General features: G+C 35.9%; 1 protein-coding gene across 2 annotated transcripts; it reads left to right on the forward strand.

Annotated features, from left to right (window-relative positions):
• The first annotated feature begins 48 nt into the window (after positions 1-48).
• LOC136805179 (E3 ubiquitin-protein ligase RNF38-like) lies at positions 49-25,510 on the forward strand. Of its 2 annotated transcripts, none has more exons than XM_067061745.1 (7): positions 49-102; positions 17,780-17,934; positions 18,113-18,383; positions 18,874-19,077; positions 20,317-20,642; positions 21,439-21,544; positions 24,659-25,510. In XM_067061745.1, the coding sequence occupies exons 1-7, from the start codon at positions 76-78 to the stop codon at positions 24,695-24,697; spliced, it is 1,128 nt and encodes a 375-aa protein (XP_066917846.1). In that variant the 5' UTR covers positions 49-75; the 3' UTR covers positions 24,698-25,510. The 2 variants fall into 2 exon arrangements, with proteins under 2 accessions (XP_066917846.1, XP_066917845.1); XM_067061744.1 differs by lacking the exon at positions 49-102 and adding an exon at positions 16,203-16,299.
• The last annotated feature ends 741 nt before the right edge of the window (positions 25,511-26,251 follow it).

The following is a 26,251-nucleotide window of genomic DNA, read 5'->3' on the forward strand; positions in this document are numbered from 1 at the left end:
GGCCGGCTTATCCCGGGTTTTTGTTCGACTATTTTTGTTAATTTTTTTAAGCGGACCCCCACACGGCTGGTGGTGATGGCTGATTATATGGCTGTGTTGATGGTTTGTGTTTTTTCTTCAAAATTTGCTTCTAGTTCCCTCTTTGAATGTAGAGATAATTTTCTCTTTTTTTCTGAAAGATTTTTTAATGGACTTTTTTATTCTTTTCTTTTGCTGGCCATCAAGGTTGGTCGTAGATCTTTTTATAGCCAGCGACATCTATTTCTTCTCAGTTTGGTTTTACTTACGTTCTTTCAAAGCTTCTTGAGTATGATCAAAGCACAAAACAAATTAAACTGGTATTATTGCACCTGAACTAGTATTGACGAACTTTTCCAGGGGGGTCTGAACATTGATTTTCCAAGGGGTTCAGATTTTCCAAGGGGGTTATTAAAGGTTTCTCCAGGGGTTTCTCTCCACCTAAACTGGCATCAATAGTCACTTTCCAGGCCCTTTTTCACAAAATTTCACTTTCCAGGGGTGTCGACTCCTACTGTAAGTTGGTCTAATATCGACATCCCTCGTCTAATTCCGACACCCTTTTTTAGAGACAGGAATAATACTAATATGAAAGCTTGAATCACTGATTGAAAAAGGATTATTCCTCTGTGGCCACTAGGCCAAGAAAAACAGTCTCAACCTTTCTATCAATTTCAGCTGATAAAAAGGGTGTCCGAATTAGAGGAGGGATGTCGACATTAGACCAAGTTACGGTAATTTCCAGGGGATAGTTTGTTATCCAAAATTTCCAGGGGGTTAGTGAAAAAAGTTCGTCAATAGACCTTTTCGCCTTTCCATCTGCCATATTGAATTGTATGCAAAAATTATGGTGACCGAATTGCCGTGGTGAAATTCCCTTAGAAAGTATGCAAAACATATGCAAAAAGAAAGTATTAAATAAAAACTTACATGCATAATTGGCATTATATTAAAGTGTAATCTTGTAGAAGAAAGATTAAATTTGCTTCTCCTGAAAACTAAAAACAATTATATTCACTCATCTCTTAGAACAAGCACTTCAAAAGACCATAACATTAGACAGAAACTCAAACTGAAAAATCACACGCGAAGGTAAAAAATAATCCTTATTCGGCTGACGGCAAATTATTCTCCTGGGAATAGAGCCGCCAAATGATCAAATCAAAACATTGATAAAGTGTGACGTCATAATTACTGCTTTCAGTTTGCGTGTTTTGAAAGTTTGATGTGTGTACTCCGTCTTTGTAGAATTTTTTAATGGCATGAAAACAGAATATGCAATGTCTTTAAGAACAAATTCCTAAAAGGCTTTTGTTGTTCTGTAAATATTTCCTTTTGGATTAAGAAATTCCATCTTTTATTGTTCTAATGATTATGATATTTATTTATAAGATGCTTTGTTGTCTTTTTAATCTTTGTGTAAACTTGCATATGTTTTGCATACATTCCAACTAAATCCAACCACGGCATTTTCGTTCCTGTATTTTTGCATACAATTCAAGATGGCGGACAGAAAGGCGAAAAGGTCTATACCCCTGTATATACAATTTTTTTTTTTTGGAATAGCCCAATCAGTCTAAACTTAAACTCCTATATCAGGATTAGAAACTAGGCCAGTCTTACTTCTTTTATCTTTTCCTTTAAAACAACAATACAATGCTGACAAGTTGACACAACACATGTGTACATGTATATACATTGACAAGTCATCCCTGAGAGAAGTTTTTATAGAAATCTGCGACAAAAACGAAAGTGTTCTCTTCTACTGATTGATTCCCAGCGCTCCTTCGCAGCTGTATATATATCAAATTTCCACCAATGAGGTTGCCGCATTTCAAACAGCTCTTCTTTTTGGCACCCGTGACGTTTCTGTGCCTTGCACGACGAGCGGCTGTAAAATCCCACCCCTTCATTTATTTGTTTCAATTCATGATCCGTGGCTTTAGGTTTTTTCTCATTTTCAATTCACTGAAGAAAGGGGGAATTTGATGCAAGAGTTAGATTGTCAACAAAGTGCCGTAATCATTGAACTTAAAATCTTAAATATTTTCACTTTGAAGAATAGGTGCAAAAAAGTGAAACTTAGAAAAGTTTTATTTTTCATTGCATTAATCAAAATGTGGGATTTGGAAAATTTTCTATGCTTAGTTTTTTGCACAAACCTCTGTAACTATGGGCAAGCACCCTGTTGCTAAGATGTTGGCTTGAAATCGAAAGTGAAACCACTGAAAACAATAGTAAAATCAGCCCGTACTCGAAATCCCGTAATCTTGATATACAAGTTTAAGTCTATACCGTGAGAGGTCCTAAAGCCGACAGCCCAACCTAATTCCGACCCCCCAAATAACTGTTATGAAAAAAAATTCTATGTTTACAAACATTCCCTCTCCAAGTTGAACGATAAACTATTGCTAGAACTCTCGAAACAAAACATCTAAGAAGATAGCTGTAATGTCGAGATGTCAATTAATGTAATTAAAAAGTGCAAGTTGTAAAAATAATTACCTTTTATTCTGGATCAGTTGCTCATGTTTAAAACGATAACAGTTTTGTAATAAAAGTGACTTGTGCGGGAAAAATACGAAACAACTTGGACTGGTTTCCATCAAGAAACAAACAGACTAAATTGTAAAAATGGCGCGAAGTTGAAAAAAGGGCGGATGCAGTAGCACTAATTTGAATAACAAACATCGAATCAATGAGGTGGCAACTATCAACGCCCTTTTTACCACCTATAAGTCCGGATGTTTATTTACGGAAGGCCCGCAATCGGACAGCTCTTCATTTAAGTGTACTCTTTGACGACATATATTATCTTTAATAGAATAGGAGCAAGGTGTCATGTAATACATAATAATTGTAATATACGTCGTCTATTTGTATTCTTATCATGTAATATATGATATAATGTAATATACGTCGTCTATATGTATCCTTACACAAAGTCGTAGCCCCGCAATCAAGCCAAGTGCCAGTGTAAAGTAATAGAAACCAGGCTTGATTACGTAACGTTTCAAAATGAGCACGCTCGTACACAGACTTCTTTTATATTTTCGTGTGCTTTGGAAAATCAAAACATCTCGTTACTTTTTATGATGCTGTTACTACTGTTGTCATTTATGACGTTGTGCATATTGCAATGAAAAAATATGTTTTGTTATAAGAAGCAATTATTGTTATTTGGTTCAATTGGTTCAAAGTATCAAATCTCTCAGTTTAGTTGACACTTTGGTATCTTCGTTGCGTCACAGCAAAAGGTTTGTTTTTATTTTAGTTTGTATCTTTGAAAGGCCCCATCGGCTTTAGGCTGGGCTGTCGGCTTTAGGACCTCTCACGGTACTGCGAATCAATGACGAATAGATAACCAATCAATTGATTCCAATGAATTAGTAACCAATGAATACACCTTATCGGAAATTCCACAAAAACACTTGCGCTAAAATGGATCCGTTGAAATTGGGAGGTAAACATAAATGGTAGCGCGAGTAGCGACGGTATGGCTAGCAATCCATGGAGTACGTTCGCGTTGTACGGCCCAGCTTCAACACTACATTTCCGTCACGTAAATATACTACATGAATTCTAGACCTGTATAAAAGTTCCCGCGTAAAACAAGAACTCATTTGCTTATATCTGGCTTGTTTATGTTCCTAAAAATACACTGAATTTGAAAAAAAAAACAAAAAACAAAGCTTTCAAGATGCTAGCAGAAGCTATTAGAAAGAGAAAAACAACAACTTCAGTGGTTCTTCAGTTGATTTGGAGGCTCTTTTGGCATCAACATTTTGGGTGTTTTGTAAGGCTTTTTGCCTGAAAACCGCAATATCGAGCTTTGTTTACCTCCCAAAAAGTGTTGCGTAGCAACAACGCAAGGAGGTGGAATTTCCGATAAGGTGTATTGATTCCAGTAATAAATACAGGGCTTAAAATAAATACATTTAGTCAATCGGACACCATATGTCCGACTGAAATCTGACAGTCTAAACTTAAACTCCTATATCAGGATTAGAAACTAGGCTAGTCTTACCTCTTTTATCTTTTCCTTTACAAACAACAATACAATGCTGACAAGTTGACACAACACATGTGTGGCTTAGGTTTTTTCACATCTTCAATTTACTGAAGAAAGCTGGAATTTGATGCAAGATTTAGATTGTCAACAAAGTGAAAAATGTAAAAAATCATTGAATAAAAGAAGAACTTAAATAGTGAGGTCTGTTAGCACAAAAATACTTCAGATGGTGATTAAAGCATGAAATTTGGCACAGATGAGGATCAGGTCCGGTTAGCGTGGTACACAGGTACAAACTATACTTGTGAAAGCTACAACTATACTTTGTACCCGAAACTATTTTACTGACCAGATCGAATTCACTAGTATACTTTGTACCCATTACAAGTATACTTTACACCCGCGATCAACTATACTTTACACCCTGATCAAATATACTTTACACCCGCGATCAAATATACTTTACACCCGCGATCAAATATACTTTACACCCGCGATCAAATATAATTTCCACCCGCGATCAGGTATACTTTGCACCCGCGATCAACTATACTTTGTACCCTGATCAAATATACTTTACACCCACGATCAAATATACTTTACACCCGCGATCAAGTATACTTTGCACCCGCGAGCAAGTATACTTTGTACCCTGATCAAATATACTTTACACCCGCAATCAAGTATACTTTGTACCCATGATCAAATATACTTTGTACCCATGACTAATATACTTTGTACCCCGATCAAGTATACTTTGTACCCATGATCAACTATACTTTGTACCCATCACTAATATACTTTGTACCCGGCACTAGTATACTTTGTACCCCGATCAAGTATACTTTGTACCCCGATCAAGTATACTTTGTACCCATGATCAAATATACTTTGTACCCATCACTAATATACTTTGTACCCATGATCAAATATACTTTGTACCCATGACTAATATACTTTGTACCCCGATCAAGTATACTTTGTACCCATGATCAACTATACTTTGTACCCATCACTAATATACTTTGTACCCATGATCAAATATACTTTGTACCCATGACTAATATACTTTGTACCTCGATCAAGTATACTTTGTACCCATGATCAAGTATACTTTGTACCCATCACTAATATACTTTGTACCCGGCACTAGTATACTTTGTACCCCGATCAAGTATACTTTGTACCTTGATCAAGTACACTTTGTATCCACAGAATCCGCAATAAATCAGTTATGGTCAGTAAAACTCGAGTGCACCACTTGCCAGTCGAATCGGTTAAATCGATAGAGAATATCCTATGGACCCTTTTTGCGCACGCCCTTGTCTTTTGGTGTAATAAGGATCGGCTTAAAAAAGGTAAAACTTAACGTCATTTTTTTGGTTCCTGAACACACGTCCATTAGGTATACCCTACAAGTCCACTTGGTGCCCCCTACAAGTTCACATGGTACTCCCTACAAGTCTGCTTGAGACCCAAACACAAATAACTCGGTACCTGAACACAAGTCCACTTGGTACCCCCTAGAAGTCCACTTGTACATTGATGATGTGGTCAAATGGAGTATCCAATCCATACCAATCTCTTAAAACAATAAGAATACGTTTAAAATTAATTTGAACAATTTTCTAGACAACTACTGAAACGCCAACTCTCTCTTTACCCCAAGGATAGAATCTAACAAGATTGCTGTTAAAATTTTTGAAATGATTCGAAACATTTTGACTTTATTTGATGAAATCTTAACAAAACTGCTTGATAGTTTAATGACTTTATGGTGAAACATAACATAAAACCCAGCGAAAACTCGTTCAAGTTTTGCATAGAGAAGGATGTAACAAAAACGCATAAAACCTCGATTGTTAAACGCTAACAACTGTTTAATATTAAAATATGAGTTCCGAAAAAAGCTATTTTAATGCAAATAAAATCAAAGAAGTTACCTCTACATAAATTCCTCCATGTACTCTCGGGTACCTAATAGCCGGGGGGATTGGAATAAGCGGGGGGTTTGAAAAAATCTCAAAACTTAATAAGCGGGGGGGTTGGAATAAAAATGTCCTGGGTAGAAAATTTTTGAAAAGGACGCTAATACTTAATGCTAATAATAATTAGGACAAAAAAGGGATCTTTCAAAAACATTTTCGAAAAATTAATTAGCGGGGGACGGCTATTAGGTACCCGAGAGTAGCTAGTTAGGAATTGGAGCTGGATTCCCTTCATTGCCTTAAGCTTCAATTTAAATCTGTTCCAATATGATTCGATATTCTGAAAGTGAATACATGAGTTTTGAAATTAGATTTTAATTGCTATTTTTAATATATATCTAGAAAAACACCAGCACCAGCACCAGCACTAAAAAGCCTTGATTTCATTCCCTCTAAAGGACAAAAGCCGGGCGGCACATGCCCGTCATTCCGCAAACCTAGTACCCCCGGCCCGGGTTATGTGGAGAAATAATTGATTTTGTGTTGAAAATTTAGACTAGGCACATGGTCTTACTTGTGTGTGTGCACCAGTTTGAGGATCCACAAAATGGTAGGTGTGGTTGACAATGTCGTGTTGTACACAATTTGGAACAAACTGTCGCAACCGATTGTAAGCTGACCACCGGACGCTGTGGACGACAGTGTTTGGGTTGAGAACATTATTGATAACATTCACTAAAGTGGGACGGTTTCGACGGTTGACAATCTCCATATAACCTCTGGCTGGGGTGAAACGCGTGTCCACCAACCCAAATACCCAAACAGGTTGTCTTCTTCTTCCGACTCCTCCCTAGAAATTATGATTGGAAATCAAATCTAGCTAGAATTCAACAAATTCGGATTTCAGAGTATTATTTCCTCTCTCGGGTGGACTTTTTCATCAAATAATCGCTTGAAATTTCTACCTAGGAATAGCCCTCCCCTCAATAAAACATGCTTTGGGTTATACGTTTTGCAGCCTGTCATACTTGTGTATTTTACAGATTAGTATATTGCTGTACTGGCGTAGGCTGCATGCATCCCCAAATAAGTTTTGATATAGGGGATGCGAATCGGGCTCTGATATCGCTTCCGAGAAAATTACCGAATAGCTATGTATTTTGCAGAATTTTGGCGACTTGTATTTTTCAAAAAACTCGATGTGTATTGTTTGAGTTATTTGATGACGTAAATAGAAATCAAATACAGATTCAAATAACAAGAACATATGGCTAGAAATCTCTCTTTCTCCACTCTTTCTTTTTGTTTATCGAAATTAATTGAATTAGCAAACAAAACTCTCAAGATAACAAAAGACGACAAACTGTCAATCAAAGTTCTCTATCATTCAACTCTTTTTTTGGTTAGCAGATTTTTTGCTAAGTTCGGAACGGTTTTGTGAGCCTGATTCGCATCCCCTATATCAAAACTTATCAGAGGGGATGTGTGCAGCCTAGTACTGGCGGTTATGGGTGAAATGTTTTGATAAATATGAAGCCGAGCCCTCGACTTCAAATTAGCTAGTACAATAGCCATTGGTCAATAAATTTTGTCAGGCCTTAGTAGTGGTCCAACAACTCAAAAATGACTTCATATACATTCAACTATATCCAAAAGAAATTCACGAGGTTTCGTCTTAGAATAGATGTCACAGATCCTAAAGGGTTTGGGACCCTTTACTAAATTTCATATAAAAAAGTTTCTACAGCTGAAAGAAAATTTGTTTAGCCAAAGTTTTTCAACTGAATTGTAAAACAAATTATTGAATCGATGGAGTGATCTTAAAATTGTCTACGTGTACAGATTATTCCTATTATAGCCACTTTCATAGGATTCGGGTAACTGCTACATGCTATTTTCTATTCAATTTACACGGGAAAAAGCACAAATATGTGCAGATTCCCCTTCAATAAAAACGGCGGGAAAAGCTAACTTTTGTAATCATTAGTAAATGACTTAGGAATTTAGGAACTGTTGGAACATTGCGAACATTGACACTCTCTTTTGTTAAAGTTATATCTCAATTCGCAAAAGAGTGAGTTACACTAAAAGTTTGATTACTTCAGTGACGTTGCAAAATCAGGATCCAAAAATCATGTACTAAAAACACGAATCCTATGAAATAGGCTGATTAGGAACAGTTGAATTTCTGATAAAGCTGAACTGCGGGGGTCAAACTAGAGATTCCAAAATTAATCCCCCGAAAGATAACTTGCCATTGAGCAACATTACTATTCAATACCAGTATAACTAACATACCCTTTGAACGTGTTGGAATTGACTTTTGTCAATTTGCACCACGAAATTTGGCCCACCACCACCCACAGTTATCGGGTTGGGTTACAGATGATTCGTACAGACCTGCCGCAACAACAGGAACATTTTGATCAACAGATTGTGCCTTCTCTCAGCCTCATTGAATCTCTACAAGGACGGCTATTGCATCTCCTGAAAGAGAAATTTGTAATGTGAGGACCATGACTCATTCTCCCTTTTTGTAGAAAACTTTTATGATCGAATCTTTCTATATTTTAAGCTTCAATGTAAATCAAACAACAACCTTTTAGTAAAATTACAAAGAAGGTACTAATTTTCGCGCGTACTAATTTTCACGCAATTTCGCGCAGAGGCCCGAAAATACGTGAACTTTAATACCGAAATTATGCGCAGTGTTAAGGTGCGTAAACATTGATACTAATTAGTAATTAATAAATTGTTTCAAAACCGTGAAAAATTGTACGTAAAAGTGTAATTTTTTGCGAAATAAATGCCTTGTACGCTAAATTGAATCCACGCGAAATTTTTCAAACTGCTGACTCGCGAAATTAAATCCAAAATATTTCACGAATTTTTTGGCTTGCTAAATTTAATCTCGCGAAATTTAATCCGATTAAAGTAGTACCACAACTGCAATGGAAAGCGACCATGCTTGATGGAAATGACGGTTAATATCTTTAGAGGTTTAGAAATCAAGCAGATGACTGCTCTCCTTCGTAGAACTAAAAGTGAATTTCGAATATCAAACTGAATATCGCACACACTAAATTATTTTTAACAACAAAAAAAGTGTAATTGCCGCCCGTAGCGAGCTTGCGAGCGTAGGGTGGCCTACATAGCTTCACGCAAGGATATTGGACAGGAATCTCGATTTTTGCGTTTGTTTTGTAATCGGTCTTCCGACGTTTTTCGTTATTTTTCCCTTCGGGGTTTTTTTTTTTTTTTTTCTGTTGTGCGTTAATTTGTGGATTAAGTTTTCAAACGCAGGTAATTCTATGCACATTTTCGATGAACAATTATAGGCATCTACTTTATAAGAATCAAATCAATAACTCTTGATTGAAGGCAATATGCCTTTCAGTAATTAGTTCTTACAAAGTAAACAAAGGATGGCGAAAAAGATAAGCATATTTATTTTTATTATAAGCATCTACTTTATAAGAATCAAATCAATAACTCTTGATTGAAGGCAATATGCCTTTCAGTAATTAGTTCTTACAAAGTAAACAAAGGATGGCGAAAAAGATGAGCATATTTATTTTTATTATAAGCATCTACTTTATAAGAATCAAATCAATATCTCTTGATTGAAGGCAATATATCTTTCGGTAATTAGTTCTTACAAAGTAAACAAAGGATGGCGAAAAAGATGAGCATATTTTTTTTTATTATAAGTGTCTACTTTATAAGAATCAAAGAAATTTCAGAATTTTTTGCGTTTTCACTGTGATTAATGTGAGCGATAACTTCTCTTTTTGAGATGTGAATGACCATCTATCCCATGTCATCTCAAAAGTAAAGTTGAAACCAAGCTTTCTTCCTCCAACTTAAATTTTATCGATAAAACGAATTTAAAATCTACACATGCGTAATTTTGCTTACTTAGGGATATTTCGATAGGAAGCTCTGCGGGGCATTCTTAGCGACAGCTACTTGCTAGTATATGTCGATAATGACCTTCATTTTTAAGGAAATATTTAGTGGCAATTTTGCGATTCTTGTTCCTAATAATTTTCGAAACTTTCACTATAAAGAATTAAAAAGCTTTAATCAGCATTTAGTCGTTATAAGCATTTGTAGCGGGTGGCAGTTAGTGAAAGCTATGGCTAGTATAAATAATAGTACAACTCACCACCGATATCCATCACAACATTGGTCTTGTCGCTCCAAACGCACGTTAGAATTACATCCTGGACAGGCTTTCACGATACTCAGCAATCCTTGACTTGCAAAAAGTGGACAATCGCGATTTTGTCATTTCCAAACAGAAGAGCTCCCTATCTTTGTAAAAATCTGCGTTGTACAGTAAAAAAAACTACCCCTAATTTCAGCTCCGTAAACCAATTATACCGTTCTCTACACTGCTCTAAAGTTTGTGAACAAACAAACAAACTCATAAACAAACATTCTGAGATTCTAGCTCAAACTGAACTAAAAAAGTTTGAAGTTAAAAACATATTCCGACGTCAGTACGATCAAGACAAGATTTGACGTCAAATCACAGTACTGTAGAGCTGGCTGACAGGTCACTGGTTTTAAAATGGCTGTATTTCTTTGTGTGGTTGAGTAAGAGATCAGTTGTAATACGTTTATTTGCTCAGAATATCATGCTCTTCCAGAATATACCAATCAATTTCGTTTATTTTGACTTTTGAAACTCAGTTGTTTTCCTACCCCTCATTCATTTTCCCTTGTTTGAAGTTTGAAGTTAAAAAACATATTCCGACGTCAGTACGATCAAGACAAGATTTGACGTCAAATCACAGTACTGTAGAGCTGGCTGACAGGTCGCTGGTTTTAAAATGGCTGTATTTCTTTGTGTGGTTGAGTAAGAGATCAGTTGTAATACGTTTATTTGCTCAGAATATCATGCTCTTCCAGAATATACCAATCAATTTCGTTTATTTTGACTTTTGAAACTCAGCTGTTTTCCTACCCCTCATTCATTTTCCCTTGCAGTTTTGCCTATTGCGTCACTATTTTGGTCATAAAAAGTTTTCCTGGGCCTTATCCGCATCCTCCCTCTCAAAAATATGTTATAATACAATGTTCTTTGGGATAGACTAAAAATGGCTTGGTCCTAAAAATATGTCACGGAACTCCAAGCTTGCCCCCTACTATTATATGAAATTCTTTTTACTACTCTATTTCTATTTCCTATGGGTGAACTGTATTCAATATCAGATACTATTTGTAGGCGATTTATGCTCAAACCCTGCAAATAGAGTTGGTAACGGGTGATCATGTAAAGCATTTGAGAGAACAATGCCAAGCGTATTTGGTGAGACATCCTCCAATCATCGGAGGCCCTGGAATTCATGTGAAAGTTTCAATTCTAAAGAAATGCCAGAAGAACGAAAACCACCGATATTTTGATACTAACGCAACCAAACAAACGCACGGGATATCTTCTCCACAATAAAGATGACCGATTCTCAAATGCTGATAGAGCATGGGTTCTACCCATTGCTCAAGGGAGTATGGTCTTCAGTGAGACAAATTTTAATATTCAACCGAATATTGCGGTATCCAATACTGTTGATTTATACCAAGGCAACAGTCATCTAGCTAAACAGCATGCCAAAAGATGGATTTGTCAGAAAAAAGGAATCCGCTGCAATAAAGTGGGATGGTACTTGGCCGAGTACAATCTCCGTTTCTATGGGGAAATTGCAGAAGATTCTTTCGGGGACTGCTTTTCACAAGCTATGGTTGCAAATTATGCAAATGAACTATAAACATGCACATGTTTGATTATATTGTTTTCTTCTGATATTCGAGAGCGTGCTTTCAGTGCAAGTTGTACTCGAATACTTCCTTGATCTTTCTAGAAGTTTTTAAAATATATTTTTTGTGAAAAATAGGACAAATCCTTAACCTATGAAAATATACCTATCTTTTAGTTTTTTTACACATAAAGCTTATTCGCTTTAAATGTGCGCTATTTTGGTTACCATACTGAAACTACTCTCACGGAAATTATTCTAATTATTAGAGACTGACACATGATAGCAAAAAAGAGTGCACACATAAAGCAAAATGGAGTTCAGAATTTTCATAGGACTTCTTTGTAAAGTCTTTTTTTATTGGGGCCAAGTGCCATACACATGTATGTAGATCATTTCAAAAGAGTAGTGATATAAAAATTCAATTTTTCATTCGTATTATTCCTTAAATTGAACTGCAAATATTTTAGCCACTTGAATAAATTAAACACGTTAAGCCTATTGGCATTTTGCATTCTCATAAAGGATTCGATTTTAATAGCTTTTCCATTGCATTTTCTGTCATGGTATTTCGAAAAATTAACATTTTAGAGTCATTGATGAAAAGTTGATTCCCTCAAGTTCAATTTTGACAGATTAAACAATAAATAGCTATGAAATCTCTCAAAAAGTGCACTCATTATGACTGAAACCTTTTTGCCGTAAGGCTAGGCTACGGCAAATCTATTTTTCGTTGTTTTGGTTCTTTTGTTTGACTTGAAATGCCAAAAGGGAATTCCTTGGCTCAAAATGACATTTCAAATGGGAGCTAATCCCAGCACGATGGCACCATTAGGCGTTTGACAAAGTACACTTGCGGGTGTAAAGTAAAATTGATCAGGGTACAAAGTATACTAGTGATGAATACAAAGTATATTAGTGATGGGTACAAAGTATACTTGATCGGGGTACAAAGTATACTTGATCAGGGACAACGTATACTTGTGATGGGTACAAAGTGTACTTGATCAGGGTACAAAGTATAGTTGATAGGGGTACAAAGTATATTTGATCATGGGTACAAAGTATACTAGTGCCGGGTACAAAGTATATTAGTGATGGGTACAAAGTATACTTGATCGAGGTACAAAGTATACTTGATCAGGGACAAAGTATACTTGTGATGGGTACAAAGTGTACTTGATCAGGGTACAAAGTATACTAGTGATGGGTACAAAGTATACTAGTGATGGGTACAAAGTATACTTGATCAGGGTACAAAGTATACTTGATCGGGGTACAAAGTATACTAGTGCCGGGTACAAAGTATAGTTGATCATGGGTACAAAGTATACTTGATCGGGGTACAAAGTATACTTGATCAGGGTACAAAGTATACTAGTGATGGGTACAAAGTATATTAGTGATGGGTACCAAGTATACTTGATCGAGGTACAAAGTATACTTGATCAGGGACAAAGTATACTTGTGATGGGTACAAAGTGTACTTGATCAGGGTACAAAGTATACTAGTGATGGGTACAAAGTATACTAGTGATGGGTACAAAGTATACTTGATCAGGGTACAAAGTATACTTGATCGGGGTACAAAGTATACTAGTGCCGGGTACAAAGTATAGTTGATCATGGGTACAAAGTATACTTGATCGGGGTACAAAGTATGGTTGATCATGGGTGTAAAGTATACTTGATCGCGGGTGTAAAGTATATTTGATCAGGGTACAAAGTATACTTGCTCGCGGGTGTAAAGTATAGTTGATCGCGGGTGTAAAGTATATTTGATCGCGGGTGTAAAGTATATTTGATCGCGGGTGTAAAGTATATTTGATCGCGGGTGTAAAGTATATTTGATCGCGGGTGTAAAGTATAGTTGATCGCGGGTGTAAAGTATACTTGTAATGGGTACAAAGTATACTAGTGAATTCGATCTGGTCAGTAAAATAGTTTCGGGTACAAAGTATAGTTGCAGCTTTCACAAGTATAGTTTGTACCCGTGTACCACGCTAACCGGACCTGATCCGTTTGATCCTTAGAGGGTCTAAAACTTAATTTTAAACAGTAACACCAAATTTTGCCACCTGGCCACCTGCCAGATGACGTCATCAGGTGGCTTAGCAAAAAAAATTTTTTTGAAAATATTTAAAATCTGATGGTATCAGCGGAAAGAGCATGAAATGCTGATGAAAATCGAGGTATAAAACATGCCTTCAAAATCTTCCTATCAAAAGTTATGATTATGAAGGTTTAAAGTTTTGTGATGACGTCATCATAAGCCTTTCCAGGCAAAACCTAAAATCCCGTAATAACGGAACTAGTTAACCAAATTTAGCGTTTTATTCATGAATCCATGTCAAAATTTGAAGTTCTATCTGATGCTTGGGTCTAAACAACATAGGAAGGCTTAAAACAGCCAAAAAAAATAGTTGGTTGTACACTGTGCTCCTGAAGGGAGAACGCTGCGTTGATTTGCCTTGTAAAGCTCAAAATCTAAGTTTTAGTATTTTGTAGGATTTAAAGCTTTTGATTCAATTTGAACATCGGAATCGGAAAAAGCAATGAATTTTGATATGAATTCATGTATAAAACATGAAATTTGGTCAATTTGTACCAAAATTACGAGGTTTTTAAGTTTTGCCTGGAAAGGCTTATGATGACGTCATCAAAAAACTTTCAACCTCCATAACATAACTTTTGATAGGAAGATTTTCAAGGCATGTTTTATACCTCAATTTTTATCAGCATTCCATGCTCTTTCCGCTGGAACCATCAGATTTTAAATATTTTCAAAAAAATAATTTTTGGCCCAGCCACCTGATGACATCATCTGGCAGGTGGCCAAGTGGCAAAATTTGGTGTTACTGTTTAAAATTAAGTTTTAGACCCTCTAAGGATCATCTGTGCCAAATTTCATGCTTTAATCACCATCTGAAGTATTTTTACGTTTTTATGTGCTACCTGACCTCACTAAAAATATTATTACTATATAATATTTTCATTTTGAAGAATAGGTGCAAAAAAGTGAAACATAAAAAAGTTTCATTTTTCATTGCTTTAATCGAAATGGGATTTGGAAAATTTGCTATGTTTATTTTTTTGCACAAACCCCTGTAACTATGGGCGAGCACCCTGTTGCTAAGATGTTGGCTTGAAATTGAAACCACTCAAAACGAAAGTAACATCGGCCCGTACTTGAAATCCTGTAATCTTGATATATGAGTTTTTTTAAGTCTATACTGTCTGACATTTATTAAAATTTAAAATTATTTTTTTTCAACTCAAGTTTAATACATGAATTCCATGAGAAAATTAACATCTACAGTAGGTCAAAATTTCAAATTCAGAAATCACATAGGTTTTCATTTTCTCTTGAATACACATATGTTGAAGTGTGAGAATCCAGAAAATCTTTCTTTAAAGTCCATTTTTCACGCTTCTGTGCTGGGGTGAAGCCTTAAATAGAAAAAAATACAAAATTGCTTGAAAAAAACCAAGAACTTTGCCAGAAACTTTTTTCATCCAAATATGATTGTATCAGTACACAATCTGTGATAGAGTACTGACAACCAACCACTTTGGTTTTTTTTCTGGCTGTTATGCATGCCTACCCAACTGTCCGTTAGTCACACTGATAAGAAGAAAAGTTCCAATGAAAGCCAAGGGAAGCTGCATGTTTCTTTTATTTTTGTCTTAAAAACAGAAGTATATGACCATAGAATAAGTGCAAACTTTTAGCCCTAAAGGTTGAGTGGATAGCTCACAAGAGGCTCATCAAAAAGTGTCCGTTAGTCACGAAAATCATCCTACCTGAGATGAAATTTCCATAAGATCACTTTTTCAAAATGGTTGGTTTCTAACACCTTATTGCAAACAAATTAAGGCTAAACTTACCATCGGGGAAGCAAATTAGAATGTCCACCTTTGGAGACTTTTTATGAGGACTTGACTAGAAAACAGGCAGAAAAGAATATGTAAAGAGAAACAAATTTTAGGATGCGCAAAAATTGATAATAATACAGGTGCGCAAAAATTAAAGGGTGAGGCAAAGGTTGTTTTTAAGGGGTGCGCGAAAATTAAAGGTGCAAAAATTAAAGGGCTGGCAAATACAACGCGCACAAAAATTAAAGGCATTAAGGTATTAAAATGTGAACAATTCCATTGCAAGATATAGTCAAAAGTTTATCAATACTGTAATTGACTTCAAAAGTCATCAAAAATCATCAAACAAGAGCCCTCTTTATTAAGTCCACCAAGGCAAAGTTTTTTAAAAGCTGTATTTTTTGGAAGTTTACTTTCTTCTTCTTCATTTTTCATCTTCGTTTTTCCATTTTTTGATTTTTTTTCTTTTTTGATAATAATCCACTCAGGATTATCTTTTTAACCAGCTTCATTAACCGCTAACAACTAATTCAAATTCTATCAAAAGTTATTGAGGTTTGAAAAAACACTGCCAGCTAATTTGCAATAAACTTTAGTATCAGTCTTCTTGGATTTATATATCATTTGTTTAGTCTTCAAATAAAGATAAAACATCAAAATGGCTCATGGAATCATCTCAGACCCTTTGGTTTATGTGTCAAAGGTAAAAGAATCTATTATTATCTATTATATCAGGCACAATGCAAAGGGGAAGGCTGAATAATTAGACCTCTTTTATAATACCTATATGATGTTGATTGAATACTTCCATGAAGTCCAAATTTATTTACATATGCGACTCCAGATCAGCGCTGGGATCGCTTAGCATTCTAGCTCATTGGGCTCTTCCAGAAAATGTCCGTACATGGGGGGGGGTGAAGGATAAAGATTCTGGGGGGAGGATAAAGTGTCTGGGGGTAGTGAAAAATCTATAAAATTTGCCCTGTCCGGGGGTAAACTTGCTCTGTTTGGGGTAATTTTGCTCGGTTTGAGGGTTATTTTGAATGTCCAGGGGGTCAATTAATGCTTGTCCAGGGGGGTCAGACCTGCTGCCATGCATAGGTAATCTAAAAAGCTTTCACTTTAATAGTGAAAAAATAGTAAATTTGAGCCCTCAGGCCTTAACTTGGCTCAGTGGGGGGGGGGGTACAGACACCCATAGCCAGGTGATGGTGGTGTCCATTTTTGCCTTTCAAAAAAGTTAGTACCCGGTACTACTTTGGGGGTGGGGTGTGTATTATTCACTCTTCAAGCAAGTACAGGATACTAACTATTTGGGTACTTTTTCACATAATTTTGCTGTTTTTCAATAAAAAAAGTAGTTTGTTGTAATATTTCTAATTTTTTCAAATCTTAATTTTTTTGATTTGAAATTTTTTTAATCGACTAATTTTTTGATTTTTTTGAAGACAAAACTTCCTAAATGGTCAAGAAGTGTGTGATGAAAATCAAAGGACAAAAGCTTCTGACTCCATCATTGATAGTTTGCTTGAATTATCTGTCAATCTTTCAGTCTGAAAAACTAACAATAGTACCCCTCTCTTGGTCTAATCTGTAAAATTTAAGATTTTAGGGGTGGTGTCCCCATTTTTACTGGAGATTTGATATTTCACAGAAAAGTGCTACCAAGGGGTATTTCGGGTCCCATATCTTCCGAAGGACTTTTCTGTTTGCCTTGAAATTTAACAAACTTCTTAACCTAAGGTTGAACTACCACTGGTGTAAAAACGAACGTTTTAGCATAAGTAGAAAAAAAGCTCATTTTTTGCAATCGCAAATTTAACCGCTAAAAATCGCGAATTTTTCAACCAAAAATACATTGAAATATAAGGCTCTTGATTCTCTAAAACAAGCAAAAAAAATTTCCATAATTATATTTGACTGTCAAAAGTTACAGGCATTCTTGTCTCCACTGCCAATTATATCTGGACAGACTTTAGTACCCTATGGGTTAGTACCCTGCCTCTGTACCCCCCCCTGCTTGGTTGCTTATAAAAAAAGTGTAGCCATAAATGTGATTCGTCTAACAAGGTCATTAGAAAAGAATAAAAAGGTGCTTTTCTATATCTGGATGATAAAATGAACCCCTCCAATGTGCTCCACAGTGGGATACATATTTGAAAAAAAAGTTCTTCCTGTTTTAGGATCCTTGTAGCTGTATCAGTTGTCACTCAATGGCAAGAAGTCACCACACGCACCAACATTTTTCTCACTCCTCCACCACCCATATGGCTATTCATCAGGAGATGGCTGGCCATATAAACAATTGTATACAATCATGCTTCTCCCGCATTGCAAGGTATTTCCTTTGCTCTATTTAACAGGCTAGACTTCAAAAAAAATGTTGGTTTGTCTTCAGGGTTAACAGTTTGTCAGATTTTTTCAATTTATTATTAAGAGTCAAGCTTTTAACTTTTCTTTTCGGTTATCATATCACAGCTTATCTTGAAATTCAAAATATTGTATTATATTTTTAGTGAATATATGCCAACGTTTTCAATACCTCCACCTTCATGTCCGCCCAGTAGTGTACCACCGCCACACCCTCACTTGCCGCCCTTCCAGTGTTGTGACCATACACCGATGACTGGACCTTCACACTATCACCAGCATCGACACCACCGACAGCATTACCATCAACATGGGGCGGCTGCTCTAGACCGCCATCATTCGATGCATTACGCCCAATCGTTCTCACCGCCACCCTTAGTGCACGCATCTTGGGAATCTACCCATGAAACTGTTCATGTAAGCTATTTTATTCATTCAGGTTATGCCCCTGTATGCCCCTAAGCTAGGAAGATTTACTTTGTCCAAAAGTTGCCACATTAAATACTACGCTCGCTTGATATTTTTCCCGTAAAAATATATTTAAAGATAATTCTTTTTTATGATATAGATATCGAAAGGAAGCGCGCCTCTATGCTGACAAAGCAGATTGATTTTATACAAAAAGAATTCTCAAAAGGGGTGCCGAAAGGGAGAAAGCTGTTCTTTCTTTTTTTTTTTTAATTTTGTCTAAGCAAATGATATGAGATATACGTTAATTGATTCCCTTTAACTGCTGTGTCAACATCAATAAAACAAAATCAATAATCTCGAGCCTAAACGAGAAAGTCAAACTTGATTGAAGCAAAAGTTTAAAAGCTGGATACTAAGAAACCTTTTAGATTTGAAATGATATAGCTTTTCACTCTCGATTGCACAAAGTAAAATAATCATATTTTCTTGTTTTCAGGGTCACTCACTTCATCATTCATCAGCAACAAGTTCAGATCATGTGAGAGCTGATTATGACCGGCATCAACATCCTCCTACTCCTCACCATCCCACAAGGCGGGCGCACCACCACCAACAGCATCACCACCATCACACAGCTCAATCGCACAGACATACACCTTACTCTCATCATAACCATGATGCTCCTCACCATAGACATGTAGTAAGGGATTTTATTCTTCTTCTTACTCTCGTACAGATGGATTGCCAATCAAACAATTCATCGTTGTCAAAGCAGAAAGGCAAATCTTGAAATTAGAATCTTAGGAAAGTTTGAATTTTTCTATAAGGTATACCTTTGACAACGAGATTCGGCCTTGGGTCATGTGGATGAATCTCTCGTCTTTAACCTTTTGGACCCGAATGCCGTACATATACGTCCTTGAGACGTTCCGAATGTCGTACATATACGCAATTTGATAGGCATGTCTTTCTCGCGCAATATCTTTAATTGGCTTGCTTTCTGATCGTTGAAAAATAAAGAAAAAGAAAGTAGGGAGTCTAAGCTTTCCGTTGATATATAATGATGTAATGTTATGATCACGGTGTGAGTCAGCACTTTTCAAATAAAAACACTAATTCAAAATGGCAGACGGAAAAACACTGATTTTGGAGAAAAGTGAACAATGTTTGAAAAGCCCTTGTGACCAGTAGAATTGTTTTTGGATGCTAATTTTTGGTATATGGCTTCATGAGTAAGTATATTGATAAACTAGTAAAGAAAATTTTAAATAACTTCCCCACTTTTTTTGATAGAAAGTGAAAAATGCCAAAAAAGTGACATTGTCGAAAAATGAGGAAAAAAGCATTGGTGTATGTAAAGCTACCATTTAAGTTAGCATACTTTAATTGAACTTGTACCCAACCTAAAAGCTGCAAAACTTAATTAGCTTTTCAGGGATAGTTTACTTTTTGCCAAAAGATTTCTAGTTCTTGAGTTATGGCAAATTTCCCAAACCCCGCGTTTTCTCAAAAAAAGTTGCGCGCAGACAGCGTGAAAATATAAAAAACAGCGCGCTGGAAAGGTTAAGATGAAAGGTCCTATCAAAGGTTCATCTTATAATAAGAAGATTCTTAATATGCTAAGACTCATTTTTAAATTGATCTTTCTGGTGTCACAACGACGAATGATAACGAATAAATCGAAAGTAATCATCATCGACTCTTCAGCCTTAAATTTAAATTACCAGCTAGCTCAACAACTATGACCTAAATAGAAAAACAACTTGAACACAATGGTTTTAGAGTTCTATAAAATGCATTAAAAGTAGGACTTAAAAAAAGATGTATTCTTTGGCATAATTTACGTTGAAATTATTTAGGAAATTATTTTTTTCTGTGATTTGTTTAATTATATTAGGACAAGATGATGCAATCAGCCTATCATTCTTCTATTTTGTAGGAACACGTGCATCACAACAACTTTGAGCACGAGTTACAAAACCTTGCATTACGTCATTGGCGGTTACGTCAATTAGATGATCTCCATTCCTACGTCTCATACACCTCACACATGCATTTACCATGGCACCACCGCCCTTCCAGGGGCATCCCTGTAGAAATCCAACGCCATGAGTTTGTACCGCCCTTGTTCCGAGAAGAACGTGAGGTGGTGGAACAGCAGAATCCATCACAAAGCAACGAACCTAAAGGACTATCGCAACGAGAATTGGACAAGCTTCCTTCGTATCATGTTACAAAGAAAACCTTAGAAGAGTTCAATGAAAAGTAAGGATTCCGTTCTAATCACAGATATCTTATATAAAACACTAGACAGAGCCACTCTGTATTTCCCAAGTAACGACAGGTGAAGCAAAATAATGCATCATCTTTACTGAAATTAAGTCGTAGTTGGTCACAGTAGAAACTTGGTTTTCACTGTTGAAGTTTTTATGACGCTTTAAAATTTCAAGGATCGCGCAAGCTAAATTGTGACGTCACATCATTCAAAATAGCGAATTATTTTGCTTCAGCTAGGGATAGAGCCATCTAGTGTTTTACATAAGATACCTGTGGCTCTATTCAGGGGCACCATTTTATCAGAAATATGAACGGCTGAGCTATTTTGGATCCAAGGCACTTCTCAGTCTTCTATGATACCATGAACTTTCAAACCAGTCAATACTTATTGTTCATGGAGAAAAAGGGTGTAAGTAAGTAAGTATATACATCTGGTGGCTGTCGGGAGTGTAGGAGTCTATCCCCTTTTCTATTTGCGCTAGACCTGGGAGATCGAATGCTGAGGTGGAGCGCCACACCTGCTCTCAGCTCCCAGTAACTTACCGCCTAGATCAGATTACCCAAAGCTACTCATCCGCTGAGTTGGCGGTGACCGGGGATCGAACCCACAAACCTTAGATTTTAAGACGAATGCTCTACCGACTGAGCTACCCGGCCACTGAGAAAGGGTGACTATTGACAATTTGTACCCAAATTTGCTAAACATAGGTAAATATTGTCTAATTTTTAAATGAATTGAACCAATGTGAATGTAACCTTAGAAATTACTTTTATATTTGTTTAGTGACCGTTGTGTAGTGTGTATGTCTGAATATGAAGTTGAAGAGAAGTTACGCGTGTTACCGTGCGCTCACGAATTTCACGCACCTTGTGTCGATAAATGGTTGATGGTAAGAATTCGTTGTTTTGCAACTACAGTCGGTACTCTCTTATTCGACGTCCTAATATTCGATACGCTCCCTTATTCGATTAAATTCTAATTTTCCTCAAAAGTCGAATTAGAGAGCGCCATCTATTATTTTCTTACCATGGGGTTAGCTTTATTGTTATTCTTAGAAAGGTTGGGTTGTCACTTGTGTACTGAAATAGACAACTATGTAAACTATACCAAACTTCAAACTTGAGATCCACAAACTTGTTATACTTTACCGATTTGCAAACTTGATGAAAATAGATAGTTCTTTTAAATGCTATTCCATAAAGATTGTCCGTTCTTTTGAAATGAGATACTGTATTGTTTATAAAGTCAGATCGGTGTCAAAATCAAAACGTCGGGTCGTAATATCAAACCGTCAGATCGTCGGGCCGAACCGTCAGGCCGTAATGTCAAACTGTCAGATCGTCGGGTCGAACCGTCGGGTCGTAATGTCAAACTGTCAGATCGTCGGGTCGAACCGCCGGGTCGTAATCTCAAAAGGTCAGGTCGTCGGGTCGAACCGTCGGGTCGTAATGTCAAAGGGTCAGGTCGTAATATCAAAAGGTCGGGTCGTGATGTCGAACGGCCGGGTCGTAGCGTCGAACCAGACTGCCGGGTTAAACTGCCGGGATACAATGCCGGATTATCGGGTTTATCGGGCTTATCAGATTAGTTAAAATCTCGTTCCGCAGAATACTATAAACTAAATACTATAATACTAAGAACAAAAGTGGAAGCAAAATAATTTGATCAGTGAAATGTTTATATTTTTACCACTGATTAAATATACTTTCTTATTCAACTATCTTTGTGCAAAGTTTCAATGTTTATTTTTCTATGATGCTGAAGATACAAGAAGATATTTCCAACAAGGCTGAATTCTTTTTCTAACCAATTTATACAGAATTATCTCTTCTCTTGCTTCTTTCAGTTAAATAACAATGTAGTCAATTTTGAACACTCAAGAGGAGAAAGAGATTTCTATTTTCTCTCGAAAGTGTGCATATGGATCTGAGAAGTGAAATGAAACTCATCAACAAGAGACAAGAAAGACTTCATCTCTCGAAAGTGTGCATATATGGATCTGAGAAGTGAATGAAACTCATCAAGACAAGAAAGCCTTTTTCAAAGAAGATTTTCATGGTTCGTACTTCAAAATATGGGACATTTTTGTTCATCCAATGACTTGAAAAATCAACTCTGGAGACTGTAGTCTACATAACTTCAGAATACTTCGATATAATCATGGAACGCGGATATTATTTTCTCGATAAAAGCACTGTATCATGAGATTTTGCACAAACCAAATAAAATGAAGTGAAAAGTAACTCTACGATGAACAAAAAACTCTGGTTCTGAGCATCATATTGTACTGATTTGGAATTTTATGAAATAATAATGTTGAGGAAGTATAGTGCAGTAGGACACATTGATTTGATTAAATTTAAAACCCTGTGACTATCATTGAAAATTTTAAGATCAAACCATCGATCAAGGGACTTTTTCTTCTTGTGCTTCTGGCATGGTTCGACTCTGAAGCTACATATCTCTGCACCCTTTTTGAAAGTCCTCGTTCGTACATGCTATGAATTGGGAACAGTTGAACATATTTTTCATGTACCAGTTTGTTTCGTGATGGATGGACATAACTGCATTTTTTACAGTGGATATGCTGCTGTAAGAACTGTTTACATTTTATTTACGTTGTTAACTTGAGTGAATGTGGAATATTGTGACTGATGTTGTATGTAGTGACGATAAATACATATACTCAATGATAAAATTTTAAGATATTAAAAACTTTTTCTGCTAAAAAAAGGAAGTATTTTTTCACCAACAGTTTTCATAAAATTTTATTTACTAGGCAACTTTTTTCCCTATGAAGTGCTACTGTGTGAAAAATTCTGAGGGTGCTTTAATTGAGAAATTTTTTTTGAATGGAAAGAAATATTTTGGAAGGCAACTAACTTCAAAGAGGAGGTCATATTATTATTCAAATACTTTTGCATCACTCTTCTTAAAAGTGAAGCCGTAAAGTATTTTAAAATACTTTATATAGTTTTCAAAATCCAAATGTATATACAGGAATTTTGTAATGTGATGTTATTTTTTTCAAAAAATGTTTTATGCTTTATTTACTATTTGTTATTTTGTTCATCTGCTCTTGATGAAACACAAAGAACACAGGAAAACAAAAAAGAACTGTTTATATCTTAGATCTCTTTGTGTATAGAAAAACTCTTGTGTAGTATTTACATTTGTGAATCAATTTTGGCATAGCAAAACAGAAAATTTCCTCCATATAAGTATGATACAAGACAGAAGAAATTACACGAAAGATTTTTCATTCCCCTCCCAACTTCGAACGTTTTTATGTCGCAAAGTATTTTTCGGTTTGTTTAGATTACGAAAACGAAAGTTAAAATCCCGTTGACCAATCAAATTGTAAACTTTTATCGCGCTCGACCAATCAAATTCCAGACACGTGACCATAATATTTTGATTTGCGTAGTATTGGATTATCCCTTTAAAAAATGATATTTTACAGAACGATGTTAAATATCCCGATAAACCGGCATTGGATCCCGGCGGTCTGGCTCGACGCTTCGATCCGACCGTTCGATATTACGACCCGACCTTTTGACATCACGACCTGACCCTTTGATATTACGACCCGACCCTTTGATATTACGACCTGACCTTTTGACATTACGACCCGACCCTTTGATATTACGACCCGACCCTTTGATATTACGACCCGGCGGTTCGACCCGACGACCTGACCTTTTGACATTACGACCCGACGGTTCGACCCGACGATCTGACAGTTTGACATTACGGCCCGACGTTTTGATTTTGACACCGATCTGACTTTATAATTGTTAAAATTAATACATACCTCGTTGGTATGATCATTTAGTGTGGATTAATTTAAAAGCTTCTAAACACACATAAGCAAAAAGAATATGACCAAATAAAGAAGATACTGATATTCTGGTTATTAGAGTTTCAGTAAGAAAAAAAATGACCAACGTAATGTCCGACACCATAATGTATTCAATGTGACATATATCTTGTTTATCTTTAGACGAACCCAACGTGTCCGATTTGTCGCGCTTCAGTTTGAATGAGAACACACCTGTACATCATTGGAATGGTGTTATTCTTTAACTGGTGGTGATTCAAAGACAAAGAACAATTTCAATGAGAGATTCTCCAAAGAATATGAATCATCTGAATTCAGTCATTGTGTTTTTAAAAGCAAGAGGGTTAAGCGAATAGTGTTAAACCTCTGTTTTGTTTTTGTTCAGTTCTTTTTCGGATTTTCTTAGTTCGATCAGTTCGATCGTTCAGCGTGTTAGAAAGAGGATTTTTCATATGCGAGTTACGAATTACGAGTTATGAGTTACGAGTTGCATTTAGAACCACGAGTTGCGAGTTACTTTTTACGATCCAACTCGCAACTCATGGTTCTAAATGCAACTCGTAACTCGCAACTCGCATCTTATCGTATCACGTTAGAAATATTCGAAAGGATTTTTGAGTATTTTCTATGTTTTTGAAGCCATTTTCACGACTTTCCTTTCATAAGGTCGCGGTGTTTAATCATCATCTGTAAATTTACTGTCACTTATTTTTTAAGAATTCCGTGAAGATATCCTATTTGAATTTAAATAGTTAGACAAGTGAGAAATTCAGTTTCTTCAATCAATTTTTTTTTCAAGAAATTTAACATAAGATTTATTTTGTTGTAAAGATTTATTACATAAAGACCGTTTATTTTATTATTTTTTTGTTTTTTACACTTTTTTATATCAAATGTATTGTTCGTTTGTTGATTTCTCAGTCAAATGGTGTATTCTGTTGCCTCTGAAACGTGTTATGTATTTTAACGTGTTATGTATATAAACATATTATGTATTACATATTACGTATCGAACGTATTACCATAGTACAGCTTCTATGAGAATTTTCGTAAATCGAAATCTTTTCAATTTTATGCTTTCGTGCGTGTTAAACTACACTACAATGAACCTGCGATAGTAATATTTTTTCTGGATTAAAGCATGAAGCAAATCATGTCCTTAGAGAAAAAAAGAAGTTCTACAGATCAGAGAGACCTTAAAAAAAACCTATCAATTGTATTCGCGTTTGTTACTTCAACATTTATCATTGTATTGTATTATACCTCGTTAACAAAGTCAATTTTTTACGGGTAAAAATAAATAAATGTGAATGACATCTTTGCTTTTTGCAAGGATCTATAAGGCAAGAAAATCAATTGCTTGATCATTTTACGAACAGAAGTTCGGATGGATCTTGTGTGTGCTATTTTACAATGTTAGCTACACGTTTTTTCTTTTATTAGAACCCAGTTTATAAGAACATTGAGGCTGAAATTCGTCGAAAATTTAAGAACATCGTAAGAACGTGCCCAGACTCAGTTTGAAAAAAGATGACAAGAAACTATAATTTTTTCCTCTTTGTAAGCAGTTTTAACCAAATTTTACCAATTTTAAGTGCTCTTTATTTTGCATGATATTGTCGATTTAGAGTAGTCTGAAAAATTAAGATCGCATTTAAGAACATTTTAGGCTGAAAATTGCTAAAAAAATAAGCACATCCAGGCTCAGCCAAAATTTAGATGTTCTTATAAAAAAAAACGTGTAGCTGTGTAGAC

The sequence above is a fragment of the Clytia hemisphaerica genome, unplaced genomic scaffold, assembly GCF_902728285.1.
Source record: "Clytia hemisphaerica strain Z4C2 unplaced genomic scaffold, Clytia hemisphaerica genome assembly, whole genome shotgun sequence".
Classification (NCBI taxonomy): Eukaryota; Metazoa; Cnidaria; class Hydrozoa; order Leptothecata; family Clytiidae; genus Clytia; species Clytia hemisphaerica.